At 26.5% G+C, this 19,336-nt stretch overlaps 2 protein-coding genes across 2 annotated transcripts in view; one reads left to right on the top strand and one right to left on the bottom strand.

The window, feature by feature from the left end:
• The window catches only part of LOC132924359 (protein EFR3 homolog cmp44E), a 53,398-nt gene that overhangs the window by 31,525 nt on the left and 2,537 nt on the right, over positions 1-19,336 (bottom strand). The gene's annotated exons all lie outside the window — the stretch shown is intronic.
• LOC132924352 (uncharacterized) overlaps positions 4,764-19,336 on the top strand; it is a 41,709-nt gene continuing 27,136 nt past the window's right edge. The window contains 1 exon segment of the mRNA XM_060988604.1: positions 4,764-5,018. Within this exon segment, the coding sequence (XP_060844587.1) occupies positions 5,000-5,018 (19 nt within the window). The 5' untranslated portion in view covers positions 4,764-4,999.

Raw genomic sequence — 19,336 nt, 5'->3', positions numbered from 1 at the left:
CTTGATGATTTTTGTAGTAATACTCATGTTATAATATTATATCCACGAGAAAGATGATTTCATTGGTGAAAAATATATAAACAGTCAAATACAAGTTTACACTGCCCCTGGTTTGATTAAGTATTGATTATTAATTATTTCATTATTATTCTAGCTATTGCTGTCTTATATCAAAATACTGGAGGATGATGACTTACTAGAACGCGGAATACTCGTGCGAATTTATTTCATTAGCATGTTATTTTTTTATTTACAATCAGAAGAATAATGAATTTTGAAATAATAAATATAAAAATCATAATAAACAACTTATGTAAATTTGTTCTAGATGTACATTGTTGATATTATTAAATGTATTAATAATAGTATATATATATTAATATATGATGTGATGGGATATACTGTAAAAAGTTTTATAATATACAGTTGTCTCTAATTTTAAAGATAACACAAAGTATTTCAAGTCGGTACTAATTTAGTAATTTAATCTTGAAATTGTCATAACCTAAATTTTTCAATGTCTACATACAGTATTATATAACTACACTAATTATATTTCAAGATGTCAAGACTAGAATTATAAATCTCAAGTATGAATTAGTAATTTTTAAATATAAATTTTTTGATGATTCTAGTAGGGTCGGTGTGAAATTCGTTGATGTACACTCGGTATACATTGTTGATTAAATGCCCAACAACTTATTTAAAAAATAGGTATATATTATATCCATAAAGATTAAAGGTATACTGAAACACAATTACTTTATACTTTTATTATATTTTCAAGCTTATTATCAATTATTTAAATTTAAAAATATATTCTGTATTGGGAAATTTTCTTATGTTTTTTAAAGTATATTAATTTGCATGTATAGTTTTATTAAAGCGTTAGGGACTAGGGTTGTTATTATTATTTATTATAAAGATATAATAATAATAATAATGAATTTTTATTATTGTTAATATTTATAATTACATAGTATTATAATAATTATCATAAGCGTATAATTGTTATAGAGTTAAAACAATAAAATTAAGAGAGTGAGAGAGACTGTTAAATTATTTAAAATGTTTTTTTTTTTTTTTGAGAAGGCGAGTTTTAATTAAATAATCGTATATTAAAATATAACTCTATTATAACTTTGGATTAACACAAAAGTGTTTTTTTTTTTTAAATTGAGAAAATAAATATACCGAATACGCCACTAATTTTAAATAGTAAATTGAAAAAAGTTTACTATTTTATATTTATCATAATATAGTTTGTAAATATATGAATCATATAATAACATAGTTTTAGAGTCCAAATGAAGAAAATTGTAGAATCGTTTTCTAAGACTAAACTCTTGTGAATAATATTATTGTTATTTGTTCTACAAGCAATTTATCTTCTATGGCTAGATAGCTTATACATTTTAATGTTTTATTTAAATTTATATAGCTACTCGTATAATGTTTATGTTTATAGTTTTTACAAAGCTTTTTTTTAAACAAAGTAATTTTTTTTTATAACATAAATATTATCCCATTAAGTTAAAAATATAAATTAAATTTATTTTAAATGCCACTTATTAGGTTGTTAAGTATATAATTATTATTTAACTATCCTTTAGTTAAAAAAGAAAAATTATATCAGGTTTTGAGTTTACAGTTTAAATAAGTATTTTTATAATTTTATTTGTTATTTTTAACCTAAAACAAAAAGTCTGTGGGTACTTAATATTAATTTGTTTTAAAAATATATTGTTTTAATTTTTTGAATTACAATGTATAAGTGTAGCACAATGGAAATTATCTAAGAGCCACATTATTACTATTAAAATCATATCTTATCTGCCGATAATATATAGTATATACATACATATAATATCATTCAAATTATAAGCTTATTTAATACTTTTATTGTTTTAATATTTGCAAGTTTAAAAGGGCTAAACACAGTTTTAATAGAAAAATACCGCAAAATGAGAAAAACCAAATGGTATCCATGTGTATTAGCCTTAGCCATTATATAACTAATGGCAAATATTATCATATATCATTCACCTATTCAAGTCGTGGGAACCGTAACACGTGTCGAAGAAAAGTATAGGTATTACATATTGCAATAATAGGTATATTGTGTATTTTTACACAATTCATCATGGTATATCATTTTAAGTAGATATGAACATATTTCGTCTGTGTGTATTTAAAAAAAATGTTTATCATGTGAAATCCAATAAATGATAATATTTATAATAATATAATATATAAACTGCTATTTGGGAAAACATCAATTTTTGATTAATGTCATAGTTCGAATGTTTAATTATTAATAACATATAACGTAGGTACGTTTCACATTCATGCGTGTACTGAAATTAATTAACGGGTCGAAGAGAAGAGAAAAAAATATCAGATTTTCATCAACATATCAAAACTATATTAAAAAAAATCAAAACGTGATTTTTTTTATAAACAAAGGTTCTAGATATATTTTTAATTGTTTTATACTTCCTCCACGCTTTAAAATATAAAATAAAATACCTTTAAAACAATTGAGTTCGCGCTGTGTAATCCTGTTTTCGTTAGTATGCGACGGGTTAAAGGGAGATATCATTTTTTTTGCAATTTCATCACTGTTAATAATTCGGGCGGTGTTGATAATTTAATTGTGTGCAGCACGTTTGGTGTTTGAATTTTGAAACTTAATTGACAATATAATAGTATAATATTATTATGATAACGCATATATTTATTACTGTCGTGTAACTGCAATATACGATGTACCTATAAACCATCATAGTTCATGTATACATAGTGATTCACTAAGCATGTTCACCCTTTATTTTTCCTTTACTTATACATTTATTAAAATTCTGATTTTTAGAATTTTTAAATATACTTAAAAACCATATTTTCAAATTATAGAGATTGTTTGTATTACTTAATGAGTGTCTTGTGGCAATAAAACTTCTGTTTTTCAATGAAATGACAACTCCCATTTTATATATAGTACATTTTTTATTGGATAATTCAGTTCTGAAAAATTTGATATGTTCAAAATTTAAACGAGTTATTTTTAACTTTGTATTCTTTTGATAATGTGAGTTCATGATATAATGTTTTCCATTTAAAATGGCCAGGTATAATAAAATATACTACATCCAATATTACAATTATTTTATTTGTTTAGTGGATTTAAATTTTAAATTATGATATGCCTAATTTAAAATTTTAACGAGGTGTTTCCCAGTTATTAAAAAGTTTATACTAAGAATAATAATTCTTAATTAAATAATCTAAAATAAAATAAATATAATATTATACTTAGACCATTTTTATATATTATAATGATTTTAATAGAATTTTATTAATTATTAATTACTATAATATTGTCAATTGCCTAATATAGTTCCCATATCTTCCAAACTAACTATCATGTTCTTTTTATCCTTAGCCCACAAAATTAAGCAACTCAAAAACTACTTGTAAAAATGTTGGTTTTATACTTCAAAATATTTTATAAAATTATCCATTAATTTATTAGTGTAAAATGGTATTTTAATTTAAAACAACAGAAGTTTGTATATACTCCTTAAATAGAAGAAAAAAATCTCATGAATTTGAAAATATGGTCTTTTAGTACACTGTTTAATAATTAATTTAAAAAAAATCAGATTTTCAATAACCGTACTGTTGAAGAAGAATAAAGGGATTAGTATACTTGGTAAATCATCTTGTTCATAACTAATACGATAGTCCCCATCCGACAGATTACTCAACACGTACTAATTACCTATATTATGTGTGTTGTTATAAATTATCATCGACAACACTGCGCAGTCAATCACTACAATATTACATTATATTTTATATACATATATTGCAGTATTTGCAGATCATATCGGCGTTGTCAGAAGTCGTATCTGTTTACATGGTTGATATTGCCTTAAATTACGAACATATTAATATTATTATTAAGTAAGTAGGTATTATAATATATTACCTTTATTTATCTATAATATTAAATTACAACTATTAGAGGACATTTTCAAACTGCACTCCTTAACCGGCTTAACCTATAAACCAAAATATTCAAATTGCACTCAGTCTAGTCATTGCATTATGGAACTTATAAATATTCGTTTTTGTTGAAAATTACATGTGCGATGTGCGTATGCGATTTAGTACCTATAACGATGCTGTTATTACACGACGTTGCTAGCTTAAAATATATATTTTTATATTATTACATTTAAATTGTTGCTACACTTAATTATTATAGTAAGAACAATTAACTCGAATTATTAAAAATACAATTTATTCTTCCGAATATCGTTTGTAATTATTCGTTAATAAATATAATAAGCTTTTTGTTGCTGTGGAATGAATAAAATCGACTCTTTCGAACCGGAGTACAATCATAATAATTCGACCATAACTTTTTCCTGACCCGAGTGATGGCATTCGACAAAAATAAATACAATCTGACTTTATACACTTTTAAGGGTAGGTATTAAATTATATTTAAACATAAATATATAATGATATCGTTGTCCGACGACATAATCGACGAGCATCAATATAATATATTATACTATTATAATTTATATTATTATTATTATTGTTATAGAACAGTGCGCGCGGATAATATCGGTGTTGGAGTAATAATAATAATACGATCAAGATATATTATAATAATAATAATAATATAGGTAGTGGTCGCCGTGGCGCCGGAGTAGGGCCACACGCGGTCGGTTCAAACGCGCCCAGACAACGGCGAACCAGTTTCAATACGGCCGGTCCACGGTCCGGTGCAGTTGGCGCGCGCGCAGTTTCGGTGCGAGTGCAATATTATTATATTATATTATCTACGTGTGCGTACAGTTTTCGCGGTGCTTCGCCGTTTTTACATAATATTTTCTCGGTTTTTTTTTCATTTCTTCAATTGTTCGTGTGCCAATTCGAAGAACATGACTACACCACTCGGCGTGACTTCGCGTTCGATTTTTAAATGTTTCTAAGAGAACATGGTGAGTGTTAAATTTTTCGACCGTAATTTTATTTCATGACAATATTATGATGCGTTTAAGCTTTTTGACCACACCGCACTATAATAGGTTAGGTACCTTTGTACATGTTTGTGTATAAATGCACTTATTGTACGACCTACTCACTTGCCTACTTACACACGTCCCACGACAGAGTATAATAGTGTAGCATTTGGAAATTAGCCAATTGTTGGCATGGTTTGTAGGTAATTTAATTTAATTACCTACGAACCACGGTAATTACCGCGGTGAATACGAATATTTTCCCTTAAACGAAGCCACTAAAACTACCACATTCGGCCGGCCGCTAGCTCATGAATTGCACCCGCAGCTGCTATATATTATGTACCAAAATTTTATATGTATATTATGCATATTGCATATTATGATATGTTATTAATATACAACAGATTACTCTTGTTTCCAATCATATACAGCTCTCGGGAGTCGGGATAAGAAATTTATAGTTGGGATAACGTTTATTTTTCCTCATCTGTTCAATTATTTATGTTATTATATACGAGGCTTCGTCTATAATAAAACGATAGTTTAACGCATTTCTCTAAAATCTTATTCATTTTTAAACAACGAATTTTAAATACAATCGTCTTACACAAAATTGTGCACAAAGTACAGTGTAGCACTTTAAACATTCCATTTGTAGACTCTTAAACGCTTAATAATATTTTAAAAATATTTTATACCCAAAGAATACCATCAAAATTGTTTTATCTTTTAAATACTAACGTACAAATTGTATTCGAATGGTTGAATGATTTGTTTTATTGTTTTTTTTTTAAGAGTCATACATTTTTAATAGTGTTTACCTTATATTTAAATAAAAAAACTTTTTTTAAATTGTTCATTTGTTTTGCAGCGCAATATATTCTTGATATTTTTGTAATTAATTACCATTGCAAAGATTCATAGTATTTAAGCATGATAAAAGTTTTAGCTAAAAACTCGTTAAAAATTAATTTGAATTAAAAGCAACCCAGTGGTTATAAATACATTAGTACCGACGATACAGATGCAAAGGTTTTGAAAGTTTTATGAGAAATTTATAAAGATTACATAAAATCACTTTTAATATAAATGAATAGGAGAAAAAAATACGCCTAGAAAATATTTTTTAATTTTAAACTTTTAATTAAATATACATAATATCTTATCTATCGTTCGTATTTATACAACATTTTGTAAATAAAGAAATGAAAATGAAAATGAATCTTGATTATAGCTTTACAAAATACGAGTACAATATGTGTGTTTATTTTGGTCCCTTTTTAATAAATAATAAGCAATATATGTATCCTATTTATTTCGGGCCAAATAGTTTATACAGTTATTACAAAGATACAATGGACGGTTGACGGTATGTGTCTTATATACCCACGTTTAAATTTTGAGATAATGTGTATACTCGATGAATGACAAGTTGAATGACCTATTCGAGTAATACCCACATCAAGATTATCAATAAAAGTTTGCTAGCAGGTTTTCATTGGCCAAAAAATGTTTAAACAAATACTGCATATGCAATGGATGTAAAAAGAATAAATGTCTTGTTATTCAATAAAAATTAATACTCATCTCATCCATTATTATTTGCTTTTTTTTATTAGAATAATAGACCCTGCAATTTTTTTTTTACTTTTTATGATTCTATGAATATTTAATGAGAGCTTTGTTCTTAAGTGATTACCTGGTCTGTGCATTTATTACATTATTCGTAGATACCTATTGTTTTTTGTTTGCTACTATATAACAGACAATTTTGGTCAACATTTGTAAAATATATAATGTTAATAATGTTAAATTTACTACTCCAAAGGTATTATAAAACTTCACATCACACCGTTCTTTCGTATTTTTACAATTTGTTTATGGTTCTCTAATTATTAATGAAAAAAACATATAACAATTATTTAAAAAAAAATGTATTTATTTATCGTAACGCCATATAATATATATTTTTTTTTATTCTATACCTCAGCTTTGCCAACACTCGTGAATTCGTGATGCTCTTTGGATCTATCATAGGTACATAATTTAAATTAGTGATTTAGAAGATAATTTGAACCACAGAAAAAAAATTGTATATACATGTATATACATTTTTTTTTATATTCTTATAATATAATAGAATATATTTTTTTGTCAATTTATAAGTTACTGATAACTATTAGTTATGATTAAAGTTTCCTGGTTTTTTATTAGTTATATTACATAATGCCTATATTATACTGATAGAAATGCAGTGCATAGCATCCAATAAATTAGATATTTCTTTTTTTAAAACACAATACTTAGGGTAAAAATTTTCTTATTGAGATTTTCATGCGTTTACTAAGCTTTTGCTAAGTCATCAGTGAAAAACCCAAATGAATAATTGCTCACATTTATTTATACAAAAATACGTAAGGTGTTAGAATAATAAATAAATTGTGTGCATACATTTTTCTCCGAGAAAAATTACATTTGTATGTTAATTTCATTTAATGCTGAATGTCCAGTGGAAAAAAAAAGAACGTTAACGATGATCATATTTGTAAAAACAGATTAATATCTTTAATATATGAACGATAAAATCGTAACCGTGTACCGGACTTACATTGTATTACATAGTATTATATGTTTGCGTAGGCTTAAAGTGTTAAGTCTTGTCAGTATATATATATATAAATACACGATGATTTAGTAATTTACGTCATATAATATAATATACATATTGTATTAATATGTATGTGCGTACGCGTACATGAAATATTAATTGTTATTGACGTAGAAGATTGTATCGACCGGGCAACGTCAATCGCTAAATAAAGTAAAACCCTTTTCGTCGGACCACATCATTATGCCACTTTGATGGACGGAAAATTAACTTCCTGTGTAATGTTTTTAAGCGTCTGTCATAGAACGATGATTGATGGTATATCGCGGAGACCTTTGTGGTGGACCTTTTTAAAATGTCGTCCGATAATAGCCATATTATACACGAATCCCATTGATGTAAAATGCATTAATGCAATTTACAAGATGTAATACCATCGGTATATATAGGTATACTGTGTTAGTCTTATAATGTTATTTTTTTTTCAATACGTGACACATGAGTGCATCATCACATACGACGTGGGCCATAAAGATTTTAAAAACGGATATATTCATATATATGTATACACGTTATATTATTAATTGGCTGTCGAGATAAGTGACATTTTCTATACGATACGGAGAACAATAAAATAAAAACACCGTATTGGTGAACGAATCGAATTATAGACCGACGGATGTCCGAATATTGTTGTGCACTATAATATTTATGATGCATATATATGCGCGTTATACGTATACACGCCGGTGAAGCGTAGGTGCAACCGCCTCCCGTGCGGACGAGCGGTTTTTTTTTCGTGCACAACGCCTCTGCGCCACTTTTGACCGTCAAACAAATATACATAGGTACAGCCATGAGCTATAGTTGTAGATACCTATACAAATATAATATACCTCATCTAGAATAATGGAAAATCAATTACCTACGTCGGACGAGGCGGGCAGCGTGTACGAGTTGATCCGAATCCCGAGAGTATTCGCACGTGGTATGCGAAAGGCCACACGTCGTTATTCCATCTCAGCATGATATAATATATATCATTGCAATAGAAGTGTATTATTGTGCTATATTGTTTCGTTAAAGATATACATTTTCATACGTAGGTTTATCAAAGTGTTCATGGCCGAAACGGGTGCACGTACGACGAGGGATCGTTTCTCGACGAAAATTATCAGCAGCCGACGGTTTGCAAATTCTTAACTTAATTTAACTTTTAATTTTTATCAGTTCATCGAGGGATAAGTTTTTAGCGTGTTACTTATTTCATAATAATAAGAGGTGCTTAAAAATATTTCGAACGGATACTATCTCAGGATTTCCAGATCGGTACAAGTCGATATAAAGTATATAATCTATAATAAAACTAAGTTAAGAACGATTTAATTTTTATTAAAATTAAAACGTTGACAGTCGAAAGTCAAATGAGTAATAAGTTCAACTAAATACTTTTAATAAACTAATTGTTTTATCAATATTTTCATGGTTATTTAAATTAATAATTAGAACTTAATTCCTTAAATGTATTAAATAAATCTTATACATTTTGTATTATATTTTTTTCTGTCTTATATATTGTAATATGTATTACATTATTACACACTAACTACCAATACCTATTGTCTATATTGATTAATGATTGTTTATTCATATACCATCATAGAACGTAAATAGCAACGAAAAGTGAAAACAATAATATTACAACTTGTTTGTATTTCTGAGTATCAGAACTCGTTAACTTCCTCTTAATTATAGTTTGGATAAAACCATAGAAACAATAATTGAAATCATTAATTTTAATTGGTAACTTTTGTACTTTTGTACTCAGAAAAGTTTTGATTTTCACCCACCATTAACGTTACATTGCACCGGCCTATAAAGTTCAGTTATCACCCAACGAAAGATATCTCTAACTATAATTTTTTTAGTTTTTACAAAAATACAATTTGAGCTCGCGTAATCACATCATAGGAAATCAACTTAAAGGTTAAACTCGAATATTTAAATATTGTGTACAACGTACCTACATTATTAATGTAGAAGTACCCACGAGTGCAATTTTTTCACTGTTACCCATCTACATATTATTATCATACATACTGCTCACATTATACATAATATACTATAATATTAATACCATACAAAGATAGCCAGACGAAACGTTTTTTTTTCCGGTTTTTGGCTCGTGTGCTTGACGTGATACTATTGTTTGTAGAGAATATACTTTAAATTATTATATATTGTACTTAAATCAAAACGAATGGTTCGTGACTGTCGCGTTAGTTATTTACTATAATACGTATAAAATGAAAATAGTTTATTATTTTATATTTCCTATTAATTATTATACATATGCATTTAATTTTTCTATTAGTATTCGCAGTAAATAAATATGTAATTTCGTAAATTGTAAAATTTTCTATTTTGATTATTACAATAATTGTATTACTATAATAGTGATTCCAATGGTGATGACTTATGTATAATTTTGAATATAACAGTTTAATCAGCATTATCTCAAGATACTCTATTTAACATATTATAATAAATCACACATAGTTTTAAATATATTTTTTATAAGTGTTTGATTCTTTTATATTTTTATATCTAGATTCCTATGTAGTATATATTATTATGTATTGTTACACAATATAATATATTTAAACAAGAAAAACTATGATTTATAAATTATATAATAAATAATTTGTATGAAATAAAAAAATGACGTAGATATGGTTAAGTAAACGTTAAATAAAAATAAATTGATAATGTTATTTAAGTTAATTTTTTTATATAAGGTATTTCAATTGTAAAAAGTATAAATAGTATAAAATAATATTTACTACTTTATTATTATGTAATCTAAAGTCATGATTACTAGAAGCCAGAAATATGGGTAGGTACACAACTATTAACTATAGCAATATTATGGTCGTGCCATAGCAATAAACTGCATTGATTCCCTTTGAATGAAGGTACAAAAAAAAAGAAAACGCTAGGTGCAAAACGCGTAATTATCACAATAATATTATGTAAACCGTTTGTGAAATGCAATTAATCTATTAAATTAGATACCTATGTATTTTATATTGATTTCTAGTCACTTAAGATTTTTTTAATGTGTTTTTTTTCTATAATTTTTACATCTATACATATAGTATAGATGCAACATTAATTTTAAACCTTTTTAAATGAACATAAGTAATTGGTTAAATTCCATTAATTTTATTTGATGTAGATTTTTATTAATTCAATTTTTAAATAACCGCATGAATTAATAATATGGAATTGATCATGGAAATGATAGACATTATTTAAAAGGTATTTACTATATATATTCTAATAATCAAATAGTTTAAAAGTGATAATGGGGCGAGAAGATGTGGGGAATACCTTAAATTTAAATTGACAGGTTACATTAATAAATTATTTGCAATAATATATTATTATAGATACACTTTATGTACTACAACTTATGACAATTATTTATATGATAGGCACCACATTTAAATGAAATGTAATCATGTACATAAATACTTAAAAAAAATATATATTACCTATATATTATTATATAAAAAATTTAACTTTTTTATTATTAACTATTAAACATTATTGAAAAGATATTTTAAGGCATAATTGCACACACAAATTAATTTTTTTTTTTATTAATTTATAATATTTTTTTAAACATTTATTAACACTTAAGTATTCACCCAACGACCTTAAAATCATGTTTAATAGCTTATAACTGGCTTGTATCGGTGTTTCCGTTCCAATGTTTCTACGGAGAGCAAGTAAAAAAATACTATGTAGTTAACACGTTGGTCACATAACAAGTAAAAACGATCAAAAATCTGATCATATGAGTGAGTATATGTTATTTAGTATCCACTAGTAGTAGTCCCTATATATGCAAGCCCTGAGGGAATATGATAATGTTGATTTGCCAATTAGCGTCTAACGTAAAATTATACCGGTCTTGTTAATATAAAATAGAAAAAATACAATATATAATTTTCCAAGGTCTACAAAATTCTTGGACGTTTTACAGTATAATAATACATTGAATTCACATGAAATTGATATAATTGGATGATCGACCAATCATCTATTCAAATCGAGCACGATTAGTTGTATGCTAATAGAATTTCAGTTATAATAATAAAAAAAAAACAGTCTTGAAGTTTGCTTTAAATGGTCGATTGTCTCATTTTTTATTTTTATAATACATACTGAATACATAATATAATAGATAAACATTTAACTAAAATACAATAGATCGTATTTTATTGTCCTCTAATGCCCTTCGAATAGCGACATTAGGAAAGACACTATAAACCCGATTAATCAGATATCATACAGAAAATCGTTAAGAATATTCATGACAATGGCTCAAAATATTCGAAATGAAAAAAATGATGACTTACGGAAAAATTGTTTAGAAATAAATAATCATAATAATTTGTCAAACAATATAAAAAAAATTAGAAAATAGTTTCGGTTCAATTTACAGTAAAATATTATATTGTAGGCATGTACATTATGCGTACTTGTGGAAAATAGTGGTAAATGTTAGGCTATTGTAAAATATTTTATTTAAAACAACGAACAATGATTTTGAAATATTTAATTGATAGAACAAATTTTTACGAATGAAAACATAAATAATTAAACAGCTGCTCTAAAGAAGAAAAATTAACGATATAGTATTTTTTTTTATTAGCAGTAAAATAAATTACAATTTATTAAACAATTATACATTTATATAAAAGACCTAGATAAATTCATGAAGTTCCTTATTCTCATTGTTTTTAATATTATTGAACTGTATCAGTATATTAGCTTATAGCTTTTTATTAATCAAGATATAAAGATAAAAAATTATAGTTATTTTATGTAGAAAAAAATGATACATTTTAATTGACATACATTTCTTTTTCTGAATTTTATTTAAAAATAATTAAAATCTATTGCTATTCTTAGTATTAAACTGTTATATTTTAATTTTATGTAATATTATACATTTTATTTTTTAATATCGTCTAGAATAGTATTAATGTTATTATTATATAACCTATAATAATTTTATTTCATTAAATTAACTATTAAAAACTGTTCTTCACGTGAATTATAAATTTAAATTTAGATTTTTTAGTTAAGAATATTATTGAATATTTTATATAAAGTATGAAAGTATTCTTTTTGTCAAAACAATAAACATGTACCTATATAGAAATTTTTCTAAAGTATATAGCATTTCTATAAAGAATATTTTAGAAATTATGATTTTTTTTTTTTTTAATATAAGAGCGTATATTATGAACATTTATTTAAATATAGGTACTCCGTTAAACTTAAAACCAATGTATATCACTTATTTAATGATCATATGCAGTAATACGGTAACGTAAAAACGGTTATCAATCATAATTTTGACAAATTCTAAAAAAAATGTGCATACAAAACACATTTTTATATGTTTGTATAAATAAATTAGTATTATTTTTTTCCTTATTTACTATATTATTTACTCAATTCTCATTCTGTTCGACAATCCACTCAGCTTTAGTTAGTTTTATTATACTTATATGACATCACTATAAAGCGCCTGCGTACTACTGCGAAACACATTAATTAGCAGGGTGGGCGTGCATTTCGTAGGATCGGGTTTATCTTTTAGCGTTTATGTAAATCAATATGGGTCTCCGACAAACCTACACAATGCTAACGGTACTACAAATATAATGTGTATATAATGTATTTATGTATACGATTTTTTTTATAAAAGAATCTTGCACGTGTTTATAATGTAATTATGATATTCCGAAGTCGCGCAGGTCTGACGTCAGTCCACACCGCTTTGTTATACATATAATAAATAATAATGTTTACCTATAAGTAAACAAAAACAGGACGCGTTGTCCACTGTACAGGTACCACCTATAATACTATTTATTAGGATACGATTGTGATTTTGCATCTTCATATTTGCCAAAGAAAAATAAATACATAATAATGATGACAATGCCGTATAAACAGAACACATATTACTTGCCAAAACGGTATTTTCGTTAACAAATGAATTATGACGCGAGTTTGCTAATAGTTGAAGTTTCAACGTTTCTGAATTTCAACCAACTGTTGTCAGCATCATTGCATACACACCATTTGAACTTATTATCATACACACTCAAAATTGTGATAAAACTAATAGGAAAAGAATATACGTCATACCTCCGGCACGGTTCATCATAAATTATTATAATAATGTCGCTGGACTCTGTAAATACTCGTATGTACAATATTACTGTACCTTTATGTAAGTAAATAAAAACAAGACATTGTTATTTTTTTATGCTATAAGTATACATTCCGTTATTAGGATGACTATAATAGTGAATCAATAGTGCAACATTTAATTTTTGTTTACCATTTGGTAACTGCTTATTTTTCAAATTGAAAGCTGCAGCACTTCAAATAAGAAAATAATATTATCACAAAAAAAAATATATAACATCAACTATAAATAATAAGCCATATTTATTAAATCTCGAGCAATTATTATTGAATTAATACAATTATAATACGCATTTGTAGTTACAAGTATTTAAGAGAGTTACTAAGTTTGTGGTGACCTATAATAATTTTATTGTTTTTAAAGTAATATTACCTACATCAAATAAATTCTATTATGTATTGTTGATAGAATATAAAGCATTTTATTACTATATAAATCTAATAAACTTCAATAGGAATGTAATTTTTTTTCAAATTATTATAGTAGTAAAACATATTGTGTCATTACTTACTTAATATTTAATGATGTTGAAAAATGCATTATTATTTATTTTATTAGTTAGCTGAGTCACGTACAAATAGTTTTAGAATTTCAATTTTAAATTCTATATTTCTATTTCACAAGCTTATAAGGTATTAGGTAGGTACTGTTAGTTTCAACTTTCAACTCATTTTAATATGAGCCGGTAGGTATTTTAAAGTCTTAAATAAGTTATTTATACTGTAACGTTCATTTTTAGTAAGTATTCTAAACTATATACTTTGTTCGGTAAATTGATTGCTTAAAATTTGTAGAGTCTAAAACTAATTAACAATATTTATTATTTGATTATAGTAATTTAAACTTCAACAATAAGATAAAAATATTTTTAAAGTGATTTCTGGATAAGTTTCGTTTTAATACGAGTAAACGGTTAAGGTTATTATAATATTGGTAATTAATATATTCAGGAGTTAGTAATAAAAAGGTACCTAAGTAACTTATTAGTAGACTTATTTGGTATTACGGTAGCTGTAGTTAAGTTTGTTATAGAATATTGAGTAGTTTAAATACTTGCTATTCCAAGCACTTAGAGTATTGGCGTAACTTAGGGAAGGAGAAACTCGATTATATGTCAGTAGAACTACAGATTAGACTTACTAAATGTGTAGTATAACGTAATATATTATGAGCTAAATTGTATGTTATATATTTTATATTTATAGTCTGTACCTATATATAACTCGATGATATAACTGGATGGGGTATCTATTATGACAATTTTAGATATTATATCAACATTTTTAAAAAGTTATTTGCTCAACAATTTACAGGATTCTTATTTGAAAATAAAAAGTTAATAATTATTATGTATAACATTTTTCTATTCTTAATCGTTCAAAATATTTTAATTATCTGAATAAAAACTCTTATAAATCTAAACTACGTTTTCGATAATATTTTACTAATTAATAAAAAAATACCAAAGGAGGTATTTTCTAGTTTCATTTCTTAGTGAGAGGAGATCTTCCTTCAGGTATCAGGTTATGTTTATGACCTAGAAGTTAGAATTTAAGTTCTTATAAAGGTTATTTGTATTTGTTGTGTACTTTTGTACAAAGGGCCGAAGAGATGTTGATATTTAGTGCAAATAAATAGATAGAAACGTTTGAATGGTTATAGTGTTTGATAATTTTGCTATATTTCTACAAATTCTGATAATGTTATTTAATGATATAAATATACAACTTCACAAGTTTGAGTAGGGTTTATTGATCGTGCATTTGTTATTAAGAGAAATTGTTAAGTGACTTAAAACGTATATGTATTTTTATTTATTTATTATTTCACTTTTGACTCGTTCTACAACATAAATTAATTATTTTTTAAACTAATGACGATTTTTTTTCAGAAAATCGTAATACAATATTTTAACAATACCTAAATATATAATATTACACATAAATGAAAAAAAATATATCGAAAAAATCAAAATTCACTTAATAATTGTTATTAAGTATGAATAAATTAAAATACTATTTCTTCTTATAACATTGTGATACGTTGATTGTGGTCCTTGGAAATTACTTAGTATTGTTTTGAAATGTATATAATGTGGGAAGGTTAGTATAACGCTCCAACAGTAGCGACAATAAATCGAATTGCATTTACTTATATTACGCATACTTTGAGGAAATATAAACTCATATTGTGCATCATAAAAAGAACATTGGAAAAATTGTAAACAGTAGTAACATGACATAATACCATCACCGTCGTCATTATTATTAAATACATCGAATAGGCATATATACTTAATATATGCATTTTACGCACATGTATACATACACACGTATTTACACATATAAATATATGTATTTAGTTTATATTTTAATTTCTATATAATATTTTATATATGATGTCCTTGTCATGGTCGTCATTATGTATAATACATAAAATTGCGGAGGCGTTGTTCTATACAGTGTGCCTATATCACAGGCGTCAGGCCTGTATTTTACAGTCACATCATAGCACTATATAGCTGATGTTGATCGTCTCCCTCGTGGACCGCACTATACGCGCACATTCGTATAATATTGTATTTTATTGTAATATAATTATTATAACATGCCGGATCGTCTACCTACACCTGTCACGCCCACCAGCGTCAATTTGCGTGCACATATTATACCTATCACAATCCGTGTGTTTTGCAGTCGAGTAATGGAGTGTAGTAATGTTTTTATTATTTAGATTTTGAGTAGGTACCCACACCGACCTTGAACGGCCTAAAGCTACCGAACTTGGACTAGAAAATAAACATTGTCGACCGGGCGTACGGCCTACCATTATATTTTCTTACAGTACAATTTCCTTTACGGTATACGAATAATATATGCATAAGACAAAATGTAGGTCCATAGCAACTTGTTTTAAAATGTTATCAATAAACGTTTTCACTACACTATAATACGGTTTAAACTTATTATAACAGTTATAACTTGTAAGTGTCAATATGTATTATACAAAACTGGTACACATTTGGCATGCATACAATTTATCACATACTCAATGGCTTCATTGATTCTTGGTTTCCAATTAACCAGATATCTATTGTAATTTTTGAGTAATGTATACATTATTCGTTGTAAGATAAATAATTTATATAATATCAAATAAAGACAATATCAAGAAAAATCTAATCAAGGTTTCCGCGTTAGTATTCGAAGAATCAAACAACTGTTTTCAGTCAAACTTTCGCAAACAATTGCCAGTAAAAATATTTATACATAACCGTTAAAAGATACCTTTTACTTATAAACATCCATAAAATATATACGTGAGAATATACAATATAGTTATAGTTATTAACGAAATTCGATTTTAATGCAGGGTTGAGTACAATTTAATAATAAGTACTTTCATATTTTAGAATGATTTTACTCGTAATGGAAATTATATACTGCCTGTTTGTATATCAATAAAAGAAATTTGCTTTTAAGAAAAAAAAATTGTATCATATTATATTACACTTACAGACTTTTATTGCACTGTTAAGTGAATAAAATAATTTTATTTGAAATAAAAGTATTTTTATTAAGTTTCTATATAACAATAACTCATAACTTAATAGAAAAAGTATATTGAAGAAACCACCATAATTCAAGACATTTATAATAATGAAAGGACGATTGTATTCTCGAACAAAAACAATTATATACAAACTCGATTTTCTATGATATAATATTATATGACTATTGTGAATCGTAATTACTAATGTACATAATTGATTGCACAGTATATTAACCATGTTACGTAGATTGCAAACCGGTGAAATTATAAATATATCTGATTGGGTTAGGTTAGGTTTGTCCACTTACGTTGACCTAACCAAACATAGAATGATTGAAGAAACAAGAAATATTATAAAATAGGAAATCATTCAAAAGTAAATGGCTAATACAGGCTACAGCAAAAAGTTAAAAACTAATCCATCTAATATTTTTTTTCTAGTATTTACAATAGTAGGTACCGTGGAAGGTTTTTTTTTTTAAATGTACCTACCTAAATAATTTACTTAAAATAATATACGAAACTTTATCACCATGATTGAGTCGAGTACGTGAACACGATAAGATAATAATGTCCCGAACTCTTATATAGTTTGACGAAATGGTTTTCGCAAATTACGAATAGGTATAGGTACTTATAATATATGCGCAAGTACTATATATTTACAGTACGTAACATATCTATATATATATATTTTTTTATTATACGTGTAACGACGGTATTATATTGTAATGTACATAATATGATATCCTACTTCATAGTTCATGTATATATAATATATCCGCGCAAATCGTCGATAGTTTCGCAAGAATATCACAACATACGCGATGTCGATAGTTCCGTGTATAGACTGTATAGGTAGGTAGTACAATGTACTTATAGTATATGCACAGTGTAAATAACACATATTTTATACATCAGCTGTTGCGGTCGCGGATCAGAGCTAAAATCTTAACCCACGTGCAGAGTATATATAATATATATGTATGGCATACGAAATGTGGGACAACTGTGTTGCTGCAGTTTTCAGGGACGAATCCCGTGTTATTACAGTATAATATAAAATATTACAATAACGCGCGTGTGCATCTTTGTCTTAAACGCGCAATAGGCCCATCACAATATGTACACTTAAAAAACGCGTGTATATATATATATATATATAGGTAATACGCGCACGCGTGACATTCATAAACGCCCATCCGTCTGCAGCAATCAACGGTTTCCGTTGGGTAGGCCGCGAGAGGTGGACAAATTTAATAGTTTTATTATTATCATTATTGTAATATAATAATATAATATTATTATTATTATTTTGTCTTACATAGCAAATTGTACTATAGTCATCACACTCGGAAAACGACGCGGTTTTTCTTTCCTCCTTCTCCCCTCTCTCTCTTTCTCCGCACTTAATATATATATATAGACATATTATACATTATAATATGTATTATATGCATTATGCAGTTACACCAAGGCCGATGATATTATCCACTGGATCATCAACGCGATAGGCGTGTGTATATAATGTAGTTTAAATCCATCGTAAAGATAACGCAAAACCATAATATTATTATATAGCTGCCGTATACGCGTGTTTAATATACGAACCTATGATTATACAATAATATTCGAAAAGCGTGAAATAGTTAAAGGAGGTTTTCGGCGATTTAGTAATCTGTAAAAATTACAGGTATACCTGCCTACTGATGTCCGCGATATAGTGTGAACTATACACATTAAATATATAACCAGAATAGTTTATTTGATAACCTGTGCATACTGAATGTGTTTTAATAAGTTAGGTGGGTATACATGTGTTGCGTAAATCTATTC

Source organism: Rhopalosiphum padi, chromosome 1 (genome assembly GCF_020882245.1).
Source record: "Rhopalosiphum padi isolate XX-2018 chromosome 1, ASM2088224v1, whole genome shotgun sequence".
NCBI classification, from domain to species: Eukaryota; Metazoa; Arthropoda; class Insecta; order Hemiptera; family Aphididae; genus Rhopalosiphum; species Rhopalosiphum padi.
The sequence above is the reverse complement of the archived record's forward strand: the minus strand, read 5'-3'. Positions and strand labels throughout refer to the sequence as shown.